Below are 18,776 nucleotides of genomic sequence, written 5' to 3' on the forward strand. Positions count from 1 at the left end.
TCAGGAATCTCAATTTTGCTCATGAGATGGCTTTTTACCTGCACCTGATGATCATACCTGCACTTCTTGTAGCATTCTTGATCTCCAGACATGAATGCCTGGAGATTCAAGCAGATTCTGGGTTTCATTGTTCATCTAGGACTTCTGACTGGGGAAAGCATTGAACGATTTCATGGGGACATTCAGCACAGCTGTTTCACTAAAATCTAATGACCCTGCTGTCGTCATTCAGGTCCTCAGTTAAGTTCTTGAACATGGCCCAGTCCACTGTCTCAAGGGAATCCTGTAACTATTCCTCTGCTTCCTGCAACCACCTCTTCGTTGTCTGGAGCCATGGTCGTTTTGCTCTGTATGTAGGTAGCAGGAGTACAGACAAATGATCCGACTTGACAAAATCCCGTCTCAGGAAGGAACGTTAGTTACTGCTTATCGTAGTGTGGCAGTGGTCTCATAAATTGGGATCTCTGGTACAACAGATAATGTGTTGCTGATTATTGAGCAGGGTTTTCTTCAAGCAGGCCTGCTTAAAGTCACCAACTATAATTTGAAATGTGTCGGGATGGGCTGTTTCTTACTTACAGACAAATCGTGCAGTTTTGTGAGTGGTTGCTTATAATTGGCTTATGCTGTTATATAAACTGTGTTTAGGATCATGGTCGAGAACTCCTGAGGCAAAGAGAATGGTCTACATTTAATTGTTAATTGTTCTAAGTCAGGGGAACAAGAAGTCGACATACTCCCAACGTCTGTGCACCAATGAGAATTGACTAAAAAGCACACATTGCTACCTTTTTCCTTAACAGAATTCGCGGTTCAATCCATTCTGAAAATCGTAAAATCTTCGGTTGTATCACTGCATTCGGAGTATCCACACTTAACTAAATTTCAGTGCAACAAACACTTGAGATCTGCCTCTGATACAGCAGCCTTACCCTGAGATCTTGAATTTTCCTGTGACTGCACATTCACCACAAGATGCTAAGCCTCATCTTTCTAAGCTTCAGCTTGGTTTGAATTCCACCTCTTCTACCACATTTTCGGCTGTGACGTTGACCCTTAACTGCTTTGTTCATGACTTCATGTAATTTCATAGCCTGTTGTTAAAAGGATATTTAAATGCTGCAAATTGCAGCAAAAGGAATTCAAAAGGGGAAAATTTAAGGGAAAATGGTTCAATTTTTTGCAGTCTACAGAGAATAGCTGATGTATGCCGGCGCCATCTTGTTCCTGATGGCCACAAAACAAAGAAAACCGTGGAAGACAGTTCAAAGAGAAACAGCAAACTCATCCCCTGCACAAAAAAAGAAAGGCAACACGATCATCAACCCAGCACAAAATGCAACAAAAACATCAGCTCCAAATCCCTTGCCTTGTACAAGGGAACCCGTTTGTTTTCTTACCCCATTTCCAGAAAAGTTGGGATATTTTCCAAAATGCAATAAAAACAAAAATCTGTGATATGTTAATTCACGTGAACCCTTATTTAGCTGACAAAAGTACAAAGACAAGATTTACAATAGTTTTACTGACCAACTTAATTGTATTTTGTAAATATACACAAATTTAGAATTTGATGGCTGCAACACACTCAACAAAAGTTGGGACAGAGTTAAAATAAGATTGAAAAGTGCACAGAATATTCAGGTAACACCGGTTTGGAAGACTCCACATCAAGCAGGCTAATTGGTAGCAGGTGAGGTACCATGACTGGGTATAAAAGTAGCGTCCATCAGCGGCTCAGTCTTTGCAAGCAAGGATGGGTCGTGGCTCACACCTTTGTGCCAAAATTCGTGAGAATTGTTAGCCAGTTCAAAAGGAACATTTCCCAACGCAAGACTGCAGAGAATTTAGGTCTTTCAACATCTCCAGTACATAATATTGTGAAAAGATTCAGAGAATTCAGAGACATCTCAGTGCTTAAAGGGCAAGGTCGGAAACCACTGTTAAATGCACATGATCTTCGAGCCCTCAGGCGGCACTGCCTAAGAAACCATCATGCTACTGTGACAATTATAGCCACCTGAGCTCGGGAGTACTTCGGAAAACCATTGTCATTTAACATAGTCCGTCGCTGCATCCAGAAATGCAACTTGAAACTGTATTACACAAGGAGGAAGCCATAGATCAACTCTATGCAGAAACGCCGGCGAGTTCTCTGGGCCCGAGCTCATCTCAGATAGACCGAAAGACTGGAACCGTGTGCTGTGGTCAGATGAGTCCACATTTCAGCTAATTTTCGGAAAAAACAGGCGTCAAGTTCTCCGTGCCAAAGATGAAAACGACCATCCTGATTGTTATCAGTGAAAGGTGCAAAAACCAGCATCTGTGTTGTATGGGGGTGCATCAGTGCCCACAGCATGGGTGAGTTGCATGTATGTGAAGGTACCATTGACTCTGAGGCGTATATTAGGATTTTAGAGAGACATATGTTGCCATCAAGGCGACGTCTCTTGCCGGGATGTCCAGGCTTATTTCAGCAGGACAATGCCAGACCACATTCTGCATGGGCTACAATAGCGTGGCTTTGTAGACACAGAGTGAGTGTGCTTGACTGGCCTGCTGCCAGTCCAGATCTATCTCCTATTAAAAATGTATGGTGTATCATGAAGAGGAGAATCAGACAACGGAGACCATGGACTGTTGAGCAGCTTAAGTCTTATGTCAAGCAAGAATGGACAAAATTTCCAATTGCAAATCTACTATAATTAGTATCCTCAGTTCCAAAATGATTAAAAAGTGTTATTAAAAGGAAAGGTGATGTAACACAATGGTAACCGTGCCTCTGTCCCAACCTTTGAGTGTGTTGCAGCCATCGAATTCTAAACTTGTGTATATTTACAAAATACAATTAAGTTGGTCAGTAAAACTACTGAAAATCTTTTCTTTGTACTTTTGTCAATTAAATAAAGGTTCATGTGAATTAACATATCACAGATTTTTGTTTTTATTGTATTTTGGAAAATATCCCAACTTTTCTGGAAATGGGGTTTGTATGTATTTACCGTGGCTTCTGTAATGTGTTTTTATTTCTTGGTAATTTACACTTTTATCTAATGCTGTAATTTACCCAATCTTTTGGCTTGCTCTGAGCAACAATGACTGCTAAGAGGAGTTAATGCACCTAAGAAGTATATGTAAAATATGACTTTTTCGTATCTCGGAAGCTACTAGTTGGGTAGTAAAGGCAAACATTAATGATGAAAATTTCCACTGTCTTCATTGTGCTAGCACAGCCTTTGGTCAATTGAGGAAAAGGATATTGAAGATCAAGGCCTAAGACTTCACACAAAACTCATGGTCAACTATCATATATGCAGGTGGTCGCCAACCCGTCGATTGTGATCGACTGGTCGATCTTTGAGACTTTCCCAATAGATCCTGAAAAAAATGAAAAATAAATACACAAATACTGTTGAGAGATTGCTTACGGGTTGCAGGGTTTTAGTTCCGTTCTTTCTGCCTAGTGCGCATGCATATAGCTCTCCCGCCACGAACAACATAGTGTACTTCAGTGGTCCCCAACCACCAGGCCGTGAGGAAACGATATGATTTGGCAATATGAAACAATATGAGTCAGTTGCACCTTTCCTCATTCTCTGTCATGACCACTGTTGAACTTGAACGCAGGTGAGGTCATAAGTCACCTAAACGCAGTGATACCGTCGCGCGATAGGGATCACTGGTTGGCCTTGAGTAACTGGCTGCCTCATGGCTGGCAAGAAGTGCCGTTGCTACTGGCCTGGAGCACAGACATGGGCGCTGCCTCTAGACCTGTTTAACACACCGAATGTTCATGGGGAATCCACTGCTAAAATATTCACAGACGACCTAATTCAGGCTCAGGGTTTCATAAATAGCAGAGCAGTTACGTCGCTGCGATCTGCTGAAACAAGCTTTTCTCGGCCGATAGTCTCTACAGTGGGGGGGTGGGCACGTGTTCTGTCGCACTCCTCGCTCTGTCGGTCTCTCTGGACTGCGACCGCTGTGACCCTGGCACGGGAACCTCCGGCCCTTACCTTGTCCTCTTACCCCACCCATGACCAGCCCCACCTGGTCAAGGCGTCTGGTGGCGGGTGGGCGGGAGGCTGGCGTTCGGGCCCGGAGGCTGTCTGATGAGGCAATGAAGCCCTTAAAACTGCTTTGGTACCCTGAGTCCAAGCACCCTGCACTTAAAGGCAAACCCACTGAGTTTTCAGTGGAAAAAACATGAGCAAGTGGGACAGAAGCTAAGTGCTGAGAGCCACGTAAACTAAATTGCGGAATAGTCTGGACATAAGGAAAGCTGCTTTGAGTATCGCTGTATTCCAGTCGTGTTTAATATCCCCCCTCCCCCTGTTGGCCAGTCTGCAAAAATATTGTCAATATTAAACCTGTCCGTGGTGCAGATAAGGGTGGTGACCCCTGGTGTACATACATTATTTCTACTTCTGGGTTGAGGGCGGGGTTTTACTTCCGGTCTTTTCTGCTCAGTGTGCATGCATGTGACTAAACAATTTAGTAGGTCGATCTTGCCTTTCACTAAGGCCGAGGTAGGGGATCTTGGGCTTAAAAAGGTTGGTGACCACTAATATGTGCTTATAACACCTGGACTGCATACACCTCAAAACAGTGGGGAGCAGACTATCATTGTGGTTTTCTCTGCACAATCATCCCATACACTGGAAGGATGTGAATCAGTGTTGGCATTCTTCAGCACTGAGGCCTTAATTACACTCAGTTGGCTCCCTCTCACAGTCCATGTGGTTCACATTGCCTTACAGCAGATTTCTGAATAGACAATATGCAGAACTCTGTCATGAGAAGAGATGACCTTACAGACAGGAAAAGATTTGAGGATTTACTCAATGCCTCCTTGGAGAAATATAATATGCCCACTGACTCCCACAATCACTCATTGGTAAAAGAGTATTTGGGACAGTAATGAGAACCTCAAAGCAATTTGTTATGAGCATGCAGAACTGAACCTTTGCATAAGTCATAAAAGGAGTGCTGCATTTCACAAAATATGCACTGTCTGTCCTCCCAGGTACCATCTGTGGAAGAGATTTGTGTTTCCCACATTGACCTTGCTAACCATTCCAGAGATTATTCAACCAGAAAGGAAGCTAAGCATTACCTGATGAGAGGAAGATTTTTTTTTGCAAACAGCATTGATACCTTGCATGTTAGAGTCAGTGCTTATGTACTGCCCTACGTTTTCATATTGTTATCAGATCTACCATGGCTAGCTTGCGCCTTATACTTCTGTATATGCTTTAAATTTAAGATCATAGCTTTGAATTGAACAATAGTGTGTTCCATTTATTCTAATTATTATTTGTCTTCCCTAAGGCCCCTTAACTACATTAGCACAATACAAGTTTTTGTGCTGGATTTCTAGATTATCATACTGAAGAACTATCTTGTATACACTCTATGAATTTGTTCTCCATGCTGCTATTGCTAATTTAACTTGTCCAGACTATAAGATTCCTGTAATTATTTTATTACCCATGTTACCATATGTGTCCTTGATTTCCTGATTTTTTTTATATATACCATGAACAACATTACCACTTCTGTTAAGGAACTCACAACTCCCACCAATGACTCCTACTTGCTGTTTCTTTGCCCTTAGCTGAATCCACTTAATTTTCCTTGCAATTATCCTTTCTTTATTAATGCCTTTTATCCCATGCTTTATTATTAGGGCAGTTTGTCCATTCAGTTTTGCCCTTCTCTTTTAAGTTAAATACGCATCAATACTCAATTTTCATCTGTGGGCACTTACACTGAGTACAATGGTATTCGATCATTTCCATTTATTTATATTTGTACTGTGGCGGCTCTTTTCCTAGCGTATGCGAACCGACTCACAATTAGATAGCCTACGGGGGTTTGCGAGCACAGAGCTTTGGAGCCTCTTCGCCATGGGGGGCCGGTTGACAGAGGCTTAAAAGTGAGGCTGAAGTTTTCGAATAAAGTTTTTCCTTCGACTGCAGTTACCGACTCCGTGTCGTAATTTTAGCGCTGTTTGTAGCACACCGCTACAATTGGTGACCCCGACGGTCCAAACGATTTTTGGACCAGAAATGACCGACGCCGCCTCTGTTCATGCGGTTTCGTTGAAACTGCCGGGTTTCTGGACACAGCGCCCGGACCTATGGTTCCAGCAAGCCGAAGCCCAATTCCACGTTCGCCGGATCACCTCAGAAGACACCCGCTACTACTACGTGGTGGGCTCCCTCGACCAGGACACAGCTGCCCAGGTCGCGGAGTTCGTACAGTCGCCCCCGGCAGACGGCAAGTACACGGAATTCAAAGCCCTGCTCCTCAGGACTTTCGGACTCTCACGGCGTGAGCGGGCTGCCCGTTTACTGCACCTGGATGGCTTGGGAGACAGACCTCCATCGGCTTTAATGAACGAGATGTTGTCTCTGGCCGAGGGACACACAGGCCTCATGTTTGAGCAGGCATTCCTGGAGCAGCTGCCCGAGGACATACGCCTGCTGCTGTCCGACGCGGATTTCAGTGACCCCCGGAAGGTGGCAGCCCGGGCGGACTTGCTGTGGAACGCCAAAAAGGTGAGCGGGGCGTCCATCGCACAGATCTCCCAGCCACGCTCCCGGCAGCAAACCAGTCCAGGCCCGGCCGCAGAGCCCACTAACCCCCGGCCCAATGACCACTGGTGCTTCTACCACCAGCGGTGGGGCGCAGAAGCCCGCCGTTGCCGCCCGCCCTGCAAGTTCCCGGGAAACGCCAGGGCCAGCCGCCGCTGATGGCTACGGCGGCTGGCCATCGGGATAGCCTCCTGTATGTGTGGGATAGCAGGTCGGGACGCCGCTTTCTGGTCGATACTGGGGCTGAGGTCAGCGTTTTACCTCCGACAAGTTACGACACTCGCAGCAGGGCACCGGGTCCCCCCCTGAGGGCCGTGAATGGCAGCACAGTAAGGACCTATGGCACCCGTCAGGTGCAGCTACAGTTCGGCCCCAGCCAGTTCACGTGGGACTTCACACTGGCCGCCGTAGCCCAACCGCTTCTGGGTGCGGATTTTTTGCGAGCTCACAGCCTGCTGGTTGACCTGCCCAGGAAGAGACTGGTACACGCCGAGACCTTTCAGACGTTCTCCCTGGGCGCGGCCCAGTTGCCAGCCCCTCACCTCGGCTCCATCACGCTGTCCGACAACGACTTCACCAGGGTCCTGGCGGAGTTCCCATCGGTTCTGGCACCGCAGTTCACAGCAGCCATGCCCAGGCACGGCGTACAGCACCACATCCCGACACAGGGACCACCCCTCCATGCCCGTGCTCGGCGGCTTCCCCCGGACAAGCTCCGACTGGCGAAGGAGGAGTTCCAGAGAATGGAGGAATTGGGGATCATCCGGCGGTCCGACAGCCCCTGGGCTTTCCCCCTGCACATGGTGCCCAAAGCGACGGGGGGCTGGAGACCGTGCGGCGACTACCGCAGGCTGAACGAGGCTACCACACCGGACCGCTACCCTGTGCCGCACATTCAGGACTTTGCGGCAAACCTGCACGGCGCCCGGATCTTCTCCAAGGTCGACCTTGTCCGAGGGTACCATCAAATCCCGATGCATCCTGACGACGTCCCCAAGACGGCTCTCATCACCCCGTTTGGCCTCTTCGAGTTCCTCCGCATGCCGTTCGGCCTGAAGAATGCCGCACAGACGTTCCAGCGGTTAATGGACGCGGTGGGACGGGACCTGGACTTCGCGTTCATCTATTTGGATGACATCCTCATAGCCAGCGGCAGTCGTCAGGAGCATCTGTCCCACCTCCGTCAACTCTGCGCCCGACTGAGTGAGTACGGTCTTACAATTAACCCTGCCAAATGCCAGTTCGGACTTGATACCATTGACTTCCTGGGCCACAGGATTACTAAAGACGGGGCAACCCCTCTGCCCGCTAAGGTAGATGCGGTCCGCCACTTCCCCCGACCCACCACGGTCAAAGGCCTTCAGGAATTCGTAGGTATGGTCAATTTCTACCGCCGCTTCCTCCCTTCAGCTGCCCGGATCATGCGCCCCCTGTTCGCCCTGATGTCGGGTCCGAGCAAGAACATTACCTGGGACGAGGAGTCCGCCGCCGCTTTCGTTCAAACGAAGGAAGCTTTGGCTGACGCCGCAATGCTAGTACATCCCAGAATGGACACCCCTACCGCCCTCACAGTGGACGCATCAAACACGGCAGTCGGTGGGGTGCTGGAGCAGCTCATCGCAGGTCGCTGGCAACCCCTGGCGTTTTTCAGCAAACACCTGCGGCCACCCGAGCTCAAGTACAGTGCTTTTGACCGGGAACTGTTGGCGCTCTACCTGGCAATCCGGCATTTCAGGTACTTCCTAGAAGGTCGGCCCTTCACCGCGTTCACGGACCACAAACCGCTTACCTTTGCGTTTACGAAAGCATCCGACCCCTGGTCATCCCGCCAGCAACGCCACCTGTCCTACATCTCTGAATACACAACGGATGTCCGGCACGTCTCGGGTAAGGACAATGTCGTGGCGGATGCGCTCTCTCGCCCTACCGTTCATGCCCTTTCCCAAGGGGTAGACTTTGAGGCACTGGCAGAGGCACAGCAGGTGGATGAGGAGATTCCGAGTTACAGGACTGCAGTCTCTGGTTTGCAGCTCCAGGACTTCCCCGTGGGCCCAGGTGAGAGGACCCTACTCTGTGACGTCGCCACCAACCAGCCCCGTCCGGTCGTCCCCGCAGCCTGGCGGCGACGTGTTTTCGACTCCATTCATAACTTGGCGCATCCCTCCATCCGGACAACTGTCCGGATGGTTTCCAGCAGGTTCGTTTGGCACGGACTCCGCAAACAGGTCAGTGAATGGGCCAGGACGTGCATGCACTGCCAGACGGCCAAGGTTCAGCGGCACACCAAAGCCCCACCGCAGCAGTTCCATCCCGCCCACCGGCGTTTCGACCACATTCATGTGGATATCGTGGGCCCCCTGCCAGTGTCGCGCGGAGCGCGTTACCTCCTGACTATCGTGGACCGGTTCACAAGATGGCCAGAGGCGGTCCCGCTCACCGACACCACCTCCGAATCTTGCGCCCGAGCCCTGATCGCCACCTGGATATCCCGCTTTGGTGTACCAGCCCACATTACCTCCGACAGAGGCGCCCAGTTCACCTCCAGCCTGTGGTCAGCTATGGCCAGCCTTTTGGGGACTCAGCTGCACCACACCACTGCCTACCACCCACAGTCGAACGGGCTAGTGGAGCGTTTCCACCGTCACCTGAAGTCGGCCCTCATGGCCCGCCTGCGAGGAGCCAACTGGGCGGACGAGCTTCCCTGGGTCCTTCTCGGCATCCGCACAGCGCCCAAGGACGACCTGCACGCCTCGTCGGCCGAGTTGGTATACGGCGCGCCCCTGGCCGTCCCCGGGGAGTTCCTACCAGCCCCGAGGGGGCAAGAGGAAGAACCCGCTGCAGTCCTGGGCAGACTTCGCGAGAAGCTCGGTAACCTGGCCCCCATACCCACTTCACAGCATGGGCGGCACCCGACCTGCGTACCCAAAGACCTACGGAACTGTAAGTTTGTGTTTGTACGAAGGGGCGGGCATCGGCCACCGCTGCAGCGGCCATACGAGGGGCCGTTTACGGTGCTCCGGAACAACGGGTCCACGTTCGTGCTGGACGTTGGGGGGAAGGAGGAGGTTTTCACGGTGGACCGCCTCAAGCCGGCCCATGTGGACCTGGCGCAACCGGCCGAGTTTCCGGCGCCTCGGCGCAGAGGCCGACCTCCCAAGCAGGTTCTGGCCCAGGCTGTGGACATTGGGGGGTGTATCGCCGGTTCTGGGGGGGGGTTATGTGGCGGCTCTTTTCCTAGCGTATGCGAACCGACTCACAATTAGATAGCCTACGGGGGTTTGCGAGCACAGAGCTTTGGAGCCTCTTCGCCATGGGGGGCCGGTTGACAGAGGCTTAAAAGTGAGGCTGAAGTTTTCGAATAAAGTTTTTCCTTCGACTGCAGTTACCGACTCCGTGTCGTAATTTTAGCGCTGTTTGTAGCACACCGCTACAGTACCATCAATTCTGTCTTGTTTTGAATGCTGTACACATTCTGATAAGAAGCCTTATGTTATTTTTGCTCCCCCCCAAAAAAAACTTAGACTGCAATCTTATGTTTGTTTGTTCTGTCCCTACCTGACATAATTAATATTGCTATTTGGCTATTCTGCTCTATTGCCTTATCCTTCATCATTAGCTTGTTGAATTTTTTGACAGTTGAACTTCAGTTCCTCCCCTTTAGAGCATTTGTAATTTGTAACAGGAGTTTAATCCTAAATAAAGAGCCACAGAAGTGCTCAAGTAAAATATTTTGCTATAATTTATCAGGTGACATTGAATTTTGAATGAATAGTGATGGTTGCATTTCTTTAAAATTTCAATTCTACTTACAGATTCAGTCGTATGATAAAATACAGGCCCGAGGATTGCCAGATGATATAGCTTCGCTTTTAAGTAAACTGGTAGTGGTGAAGTTGAATGGAGGACTTGGCACTAGCATGGGTTGCAAAGGGCCCAAAAGCCTGATTAGCGTACGTAATGAGAATACGTTCCTGGACCTCACAGTACTGCAGATAGAGGTAAGAACAAATTGTTCTGATCTAGAATGTGTTCAACTGTCATGTAATTTTGCTATTGACTTTTTCTAATTGGTGGAATGTTGTTGTATTGTACCTGGCCACATAAAATTAATTTGGGCTTCTCTAATGAAAGCACAAGCTATACAGACTTGAACTGTTGCCGAAGTAGAGAATACAGTTGATCATGGTATCGTGCATTCGGATAACAGTCAAGCTGGCTGCCTGGCTAGATACTGAAAGAATGGTTGGTGCTCGAGTTCCTGTGAGAATGATGACTAACAGATAGAACTGCAAATACTGGAATCTAAAACTGAAATACTGAAAGAACTTAGCCAATCAATCAGCATCTGTGGAAAGAAATTATTTATTTAAATCTTACATCTGTCCCACAGTGTGAGAGAATAAAAGATCTTGGCATTATGACTGTATCAATGTAAAAACATATGAATTTAAAAGTCTAATGGTTTGTAGAAAGAAGCTGTCCCATAGCCTGTTGGTCCTGGCTTTAATGCTGCGGTACAGGTTGCCAGACGGAAGCAGCTGAAGTAGTTTAAGGTTGGGGTGACTGGTGTCCGTGAAGATCTTCCAGGCCTTCTCTGCGCACCTGCTGCTGTAAATGACCTCAATGGAGGGAAGTTCACATCCACAGATACGCTGGGCTATCCATACCACTCTCTGCAGTGCCTAGTGCCCGAGGTTGGTGGGGTTCCCATACCAAGTGGTGATACAGCCAGTCAGGAGGCTCTCAGTGGTGCCCCTGTAGAAGGTTTTGAGGATTTGGGGGCTTGTGCTGAACCACATTAGTTGCCTGAGGTGCAAGAGACACTATTGTGCGTTTTTTGCTACACAGCTGGGTCTGTTTGGATCAGGGATCTTGCTCAGAACTTGGGCAAGAGTGGAGGGTTTGTAGTTTACAAAATGAAGCTGGGGGAGCAGTGAGGTAGAAGACAAAAGACTACATGGAGATAAGATCAGGCCATAAGCATGGGTACTGAAATCATTGTAGAAGCATTGCTAACCAGTGATCTGCTCTTGACTGCTTTCTGTATTCTAAATACTACTTAAAAATATAAATAAAGGCTCGGTTTTCAGGTAATTGTAAAATAACTATGGATAGTTGTTTTGGCATGAAGGGTCATTCAGGGGACCATATTCCTCCCTCTGATTCTGATGGCCTCCTTAATAGTTTTAGATCTCTGTTGCAACCCATTACGTAGGCACACCATTGGTGAATGAACCAGCTGCATAGGTTTTGTACATCAAATTTCTTTCCAAATGCCTCAACCTCATTATACCATTTTTCCTTCTATCCATTTTCCTTTTGCTGTGAATGTTCATCTCTAAATTGCCTTCAGACATTTCTTCAAATTAAACTTCTGTTGATGTTATTGTCAGGCTGCATGTGCATTGCGCTCAGATCAGATTGTCAAATGTACCGTCTAGGGACATCTTTTTAAACTAACAATCATCTATTAACAGCATTGCCATTGACTGAGTTGGAAACAAGTTAGGGTTTTGCTAGGATCTCAGTTAATTGTAGGGTAAACAATTAATTTATTCAGTATAAACTGAAGCTGTGAAATACATTTTTTGACTTGTGTGTGCAACTACTCCCAATGAAAATTATGTGATTTATCCAGAAAAAAAATGCCTCGAGTGAAGGATGATATACAAGTTACATTGTTGTGGTCACTAGGCTAGGGTGACTTTGTAATTACCTGACCATCTCCTAATCAGGCACTAGGCATAGTTAAACCATAAGAAATAAACAGACATTTGGTCTGTTGGGTCTGCTCCAGCACTCCATTGTAGCTTGTGGGGGGATTTATTATCCCCCAACCCCATTTTCCTACCTTCTGTTTGTAACCTTTGGCACCCTGACTTATCAAGAACCTGTCAACCTCCGCTTTAAGTATACCCAACGACTTGGCCGCCACAGCTGTTTGTGGTAATGACTTCCACAGATTCATCACCTTCTGGCTAAAGGAATTCCTCCTCGACTCTGTTCTAAATGGACATCCCTCTATTCTGAGGCTGTGCCCTCTGGTCCTAGGCTCCCCCACTATAGGAAACATCCTCTCTACATACACTCGATCTAGGCCTTTCAGTATTGAATATGGTTCAGTGAGATTTCCACCCCCCCCCCCCCATTCTGCTAAACTCTTGTGAGTGCAGTCCAGAGCTCCTTCCTGAAGAAGGGTCTCAGCCTGAAACATTGTTTACTCTTTTCGAAAGATGCTGCCTGACCTGCTGAGTTCCTCCAGCAGTTAGTGTGTGTTGACTTGGAATTCCAGCATCTGCAGACTTTCTCGTGTTTGTGGCCTATAATTTCTTTCACTGTCTCCCTCTCTTAAAGGGTAGAGGGACATTTGCAATTTTCCAGTCTTCTGGAGCCATTCCAGAATCTAGTAATTCTTGAAAGATCACTACTAATGCCTCCATAATCTCTGCTGTTAATGTTAGCATGCTGTAGAGATGCAAATATTAATTTTGTATTTGATCTCTGAAACCATATTGGAATATTGAGTCCGCATAAGAAAACATGTAGAATATTATTGTGAAATTTTTAAACCAGATGTGCTGGTGTTACTTAAAAACAGAATTCTGGTGAATAGCTTGAGTAATAAGGTACAGTGCATGTTACATCAGTTATCATCAAAACTTCCCCTTGTAATAGAATAAAATCTAAATTTATCTTTTTGTTAGCATTTGAACAGAACGTACAATGCAGATGTTCCCCTCGTCTTAATGAACTCATTCAACACTGATGAAGATACTAAGAAGATATTACAGAAATATAATCACTATGGAGTGAAGATTCATACCTTTAACCAAAGCAGGTAAAGAAATCTTTTCAGAATGAGAATCAGGTTTATTATCACTAGCATGTGATGTGAAATTTGTTAATTTAGCAGCGGCAGTTCAATGCAATACATAATCTAGCAGAGAGAAAAAAAATTAAAATAAAAACAAGTAAATCAATTACGTATATTGAATAGATTTAAAAAATGTGCAGAAACAGAAATACTGTATATTTTTAAAAAATGAGGTAGTGTCCAAAGATTCAGTGTCCATTTCAGATCAGATAGCAGAGGGGAAGATGCTGTTCCTAAATCGCTGAGTCTGTGCCTACAGGCTTCTGCATCTCCTACCTGATAGTAATAGTGAGAAAAGGGCATGCCCTGGATGCTGAAGGTCCTTAATAATGGATGCTGCCTTTCTGAGACACCGTTCCCCAAAGATGTCCTTAGTACTTTGTAGGCTAGTACCCAAGATGGGGCTGACTAGATTTACAAACTTCAGCTTCTTTTCGTCCTGTGTAGTAGCCCCTCCATACCAGATAGTGAAGCAGCCTGTCAGAATGCTCTCCATGGTACAACTAGAAATTTTTGAGTGTATTTGTTGACATGTAAAATCTCTTCAAACTCCTAATAAAGTATAACTGCTGTCTTGTTTTCTTTATAACTACATCAATATGTTGGGACCAGGTTAGATCCTCAGACATCTTGACACCCAGGAACTTGAAGCTGCTCTCTCTCCACTTCTGATCCCTCTGAGGATTGGTATGTGTTCCGTCGTCTTACCCTTCCTGAAGTCCACAATCCGCTCTTTTGTCTAACTGATGTTGAGTGCCAGCTTTTTGCTGCAGCACCACTCCACTAGTTGGCATTATCTCACTCCTGTATGCCTTTTGTCACCACCTGAGGTTCTACCAACAATGGTGGTATCATCTGCAAATTTATAAATGGTATTTGAGCTATGCCTAGCCACACAGTCATGTGTATATAGAAAGTAGAGCAGTAGGCTAAGCACGCACCCTTGAGGTGCACCGGCATTGATCGTCAGTGAGGAGGATATGTTGTCATCAGTCTGCACAGATTGTGGTCGAAGATCTAATTGCAGAGGGAGGTACAGAGAACCAGGTTCTGCAACTTCTCAATCTGGATTGTGGGAATGATGGCATTAAATGCTGAGCTGTAGTCAATAAACAGCATCCTGACATAGGTGTTTGTGTTGTCCAGATGGTTTGAAACCGTGTGGAGAGCCATTGAGATTGCATCTGCCGTTGACTTATTGTAGCGATAGGCAAATTGCAGTGGGTCTAGGTCCTTGTTAAGACAGGAGTTCAGTCTGGTCATGACCAACCTCTCAAGACATTTCATCACTGTCGATGTGAGTGCTATTGGATGATAGTCGTTAAGGCAGCTCACATTATTCTTCTTGGGCATTGGTATAATTGTTGCATTTTTGAAGCAAGTGGGAACTTCTGCCCGCAGCAGTGAGAGGTTGAAAATGTCTTTGAATACTCCTGCTAGTTGTTTGGCAGAGGTTTTCAGGTGCGCCATCAGGACCTTCCACCTTGTGAGGGTTCACTCTCTTTAATGACGGTCTTAACATTGGCCTCTGAGATAGTGAACTAGGCTGCCTTGTGAATTTAGTAACTCAGTTTGATCTGATTACAGTCTCAGCTGTTTTTAAGTGTGTCTGTTGATCACCCATTTAACACTGGTACTTTCAATGAGTAGCATTACTCCATTAAGCAGCATTAATCCATTGCCAATAGCAACCTGGCTATGACTACTCTAATGAAACCTCTTTATACTATCAGAGCATTAACCATCAGGTTTTTCCTGTTAGGAGGTACATCATTTTAAATGCAATTGCGAATGAATTGTTGAACTATGATTCATTTTTCCTTAAATTTAGCAGATATACTTCCTATTTCAGAAGAAGAATTGCATAATTTCTGGTTAAATGAATGTTTTACAGACAATGGTGTGCTACAAGTCTCTGGTCAAAGTGTATTTTGCAGCCTGGCAATATAATAGTTTTGTCAGCAGTGAATGACACTTCCTGTTTATTGATGGTAGTTCAGTAATGAAATATAGCTTTGATTCCTAGCCAATAAATACATGCACCATTTCAATTTTACAGCATCAACTACTAGGTCTAGCATAAATGGTCCTACTGTTTTGTAAACTGGCAATTTTCTTAGTTTGCTTGCTGAGCCAATAATGTCTATTGCTGCCCTGCAGCCAAGACAAAGAATAAATGAAAGGACAGTATCACCTGTTTATTATGTTTGACCTTTAACAATTTCTAGGTTTCAAATGAAAGTAGATTTCACAACAAGGGAAAGCTTTACCTGAAATCTAAGTACAGCCAGTCCCCGGGTTATGAAAGAGATCCGTTCCTAAGTTGGAACAGGTTAGCCTATCCTTCGATGCCTTATTCCCTAGTGCACTTTTCCTCTTTCGAAATGTAGGTCCTTTCAGGCATAAGCCAGTCTCATCTAAATCAGATATTTGGTCTGGCAAATAATCTCCCTCAATAATTTTTTCAACATTTCAGGAAGATCACTCACAGCACTTACATCGGCACTTGCTGCTTCACCTTGCACTTTAATATTATGTAAATTTGCCCTCACTTTGAAATAATTGAACCAACCCCTACTCGCAACAAATTCTTCATCACAGAGTGAAATAAACACGAGATGGGAATTATCGATCCATAAAGTTAACTCGTGAAACAGGAACACTGCGGATTCAGCAGCAACCATAGGCGGTGGGTCCTGAGCTCCCCCAGGTCCTAAAGTCCACCTGCACTGAGACAGGGACACACTCAACAGTGATAATGGCATCATGATCCAACTTAAAATGGCGGTCGGCATTCTCCTTCCTCGAGCTGATGAACTTTTAATATAATAGGCTTTATGGCAGGCCATTCGTAAGTAGGAGTTGTTCCTGAGCTGGACGTTTGTAACTCGGGGACTGCCTGTAGAATTGAAATAAACTGCTTTTGAAAGATGAGTTGTCTTGATTTTTATCCACTACAGCAAAAGAGAACGGTTTCGAGTTCAATGTTTCAACAACATCGAATACTAGGAACTTTTATGTGATGGTTTTACGAATTTCTTAATTTTAGACCAATTGTTGATTGTCAGAATAGGCTGTATTACTATGATCTTCCATTACTCTTTTAGATCTAGATAGAAAATTTGCTTTTAGTAAAATCTCCCAATTTTTTAAATTGTTCCTCAGGTACCCACGGATTAATAGAGAATCCTTGCTTCCTGTAGCTAAAGAAATACCTAGTTCTGGGTCTAATGCAGAGGCCTGGTATCCACCAGGTCATGGAGACATTTATGCCAGCTTCTACAACTCGGGTCTATTGGAAATGTTTCTCCAACAGGGGAAAGAATATATTTTTGTATCCAATATTGATAATCTTGGAGCAACTGTTGATCTGTACATTCTCCATCATCTTTTGAATCCACCAAATGGAAGGAAGTGTGAATTTGTTATGGAAGTAACTGACAAGACTAGAGCAGATGTTAAGGTAATTAACTTGTTTTAAATTCAAATATCAAACATCACAAATTTTAAGCATTTTAAATATAAAATATATAATTTATGATTTGCATGTTGGAATATGCAGCAAGAAATGAAGCAAAGCACAGAACACGGATAAAATCCCATTATATGCTGTTCCCATATTCAGATACTTATTGGCTAATCTCAGTGCTGTGGACTGAAAAGTAAAATTTTGAGCTCAAATGCTAAAAAAAGCTTCAAAACATTGAAAGCACATCTAAATGTTTTGTGACAGCAGGATTGCTTGATGTTGTACATGTACATATGTGTGAGCACAGCACATTTTCTGGTATTTATTTGACTCATTTGGATTTAATCTTACTTGTCAGAAACTATTGGTTAATGTTGTTGAGACTTGTGACAAACTCTAATAGTGCTGAGACACAAGAGACTGCACCTGGAGGAGCTCACTAGGTCAAAGCATCATCAAATCATGTTGAAATGGTTATTGACTTCCCAGATTTTTAACTCCATAAACCAGTGATTCACATTTGTATTTTTCTTATAGAGCTTATTTATTTTTTGGGCTCCGGGTGATGCTGCAAGGCCAGCATTTATTACTTATTTAAAATTGTCATTAGAGGTGAGAATCCTTTCCAAGGGTAGCAACACACACAAAATGCTGGAGGAACTCAGCAGGCCAGGCAGTATCTATGGAAAAGAGTACAATCGATGTTTTGGACCGAGCTCCTGTTGAAGGGTCACAGCCCAAAATGTCAGCTATACTCTTTTCCATGGATGCTGCCTGGCCTGCTTGAGTTCCTCCAGCACTTTGTGTGTGTTGCTTGGATTTCCAGCATCTGTAGAATTTCTGTTGTTTGTGATTGGATTTCCAAGAGTAGACCCAGTAATGGCAGACATGTGATAAATTTCTAAGGCAGGCAGGTGTTACTTTTGTTCTTGATTGTAGAGGTTAAAGAACTGATCCTAGTATCAGTGTATTTTGTGCTTGAGGTATAATACAACCATTGCTCTGGTGGTGTAGGAAATGAATGTTTATGATGATTGATGGGGCTCTAATCAAAAGGACTGTTTTGTACTGAATGGTGGTGTTTCCTGAGAGCTGTTGGAGCCACACTCATTCAAGCAAGTAGAGTGATTTTGAAATGTGCTTTATAGCTATTAAAAAGGCTACTGCTATCTATAGTGGGGGGTGGGGGGGGGAGTCATTCACTGTAGATATCCAGGCTCTGATCCCTGGTATTCGTCTGTCTGGTCTAGATGAATTTCTGGTCCCAATAGTTGATGAAGGAAGTTGTAATTTTCTCACATGCATCCCCTCTGTACTTCTCTTAGATTTCTTCAGGAGGTCTTGCAGTTCTTTTGAAGTATATCCACCTTCTGGCTTCCTGAAATATGGGATCTTGAGTCCATGAAATTACTGAGGGGCAAAGGCGGTCCAATATTCGTGAAGTGAAAAATAAAGAAATTCTCCAAAGGCCTTGATGCATGAAAAATGCATGCTTACAGACATTTATACTGTGTCATTACTAAGAGCAGAAATGACCTTATTAGAAATTGGGTAGACCAGCTCTTTGAACAAATGCGATTCTACCTGGAAGGACTCTGAAAAGTCATACTTTAGGAAACTGGTAAAATGTTACTGAGATAGTAGTGCAACTCAGTCAAAGCATATGTAAAAATAACATATGGAGAAAAATTGCATAAAATAGATCCCGTCAGCTTTTTTTTTAGTAAATATAGTGTCATTAACTGAATCTAATGCTAAGCAATTTGGTATTTTAAGGGATCAATCTCATCACTTTTCCAACAATAACATTTTAAATGAGGAACTATATCATCTA

At 45.1% G+C, this 18,776-nt stretch overlaps 1 protein-coding gene across 2 annotated transcripts in view; it reads left to right on the forward strand.

Annotated features, from left to right (window-relative positions):
• Positions 1-18,776, forward strand: part of ugp2b (UDP-glucose pyrophosphorylase 2b) — an 87,284-nt gene that overhangs the window by 57,983 nt on the left and 10,525 nt on the right. For both annotated transcript variants that reach the window (XM_059986137.1, XM_059986136.1), the window contains exons 4-6: positions 10,412-10,597; positions 13,304-13,437; positions 16,639-16,936. In XM_059986137.1, coding sequence (XP_059842120.1) covers positions 10,412-10,597; positions 13,304-13,437; positions 16,639-16,936 — 618 coding nt within the window. The remainder of the gene's footprint in view (positions 1-10,411; positions 10,598-13,303; positions 13,438-16,638; positions 16,937-18,776) is intronic.

This window comes from Hypanus sabinus, chromosome 12 (assembly GCF_030144855.1).
Source record: "Hypanus sabinus isolate sHypSab1 chromosome 12, sHypSab1.hap1, whole genome shotgun sequence".
Lineage (NCBI taxonomy): Eukaryota > Metazoa > Chordata > Chondrichthyes > Myliobatiformes > Dasyatidae > Hypanus > Hypanus sabinus.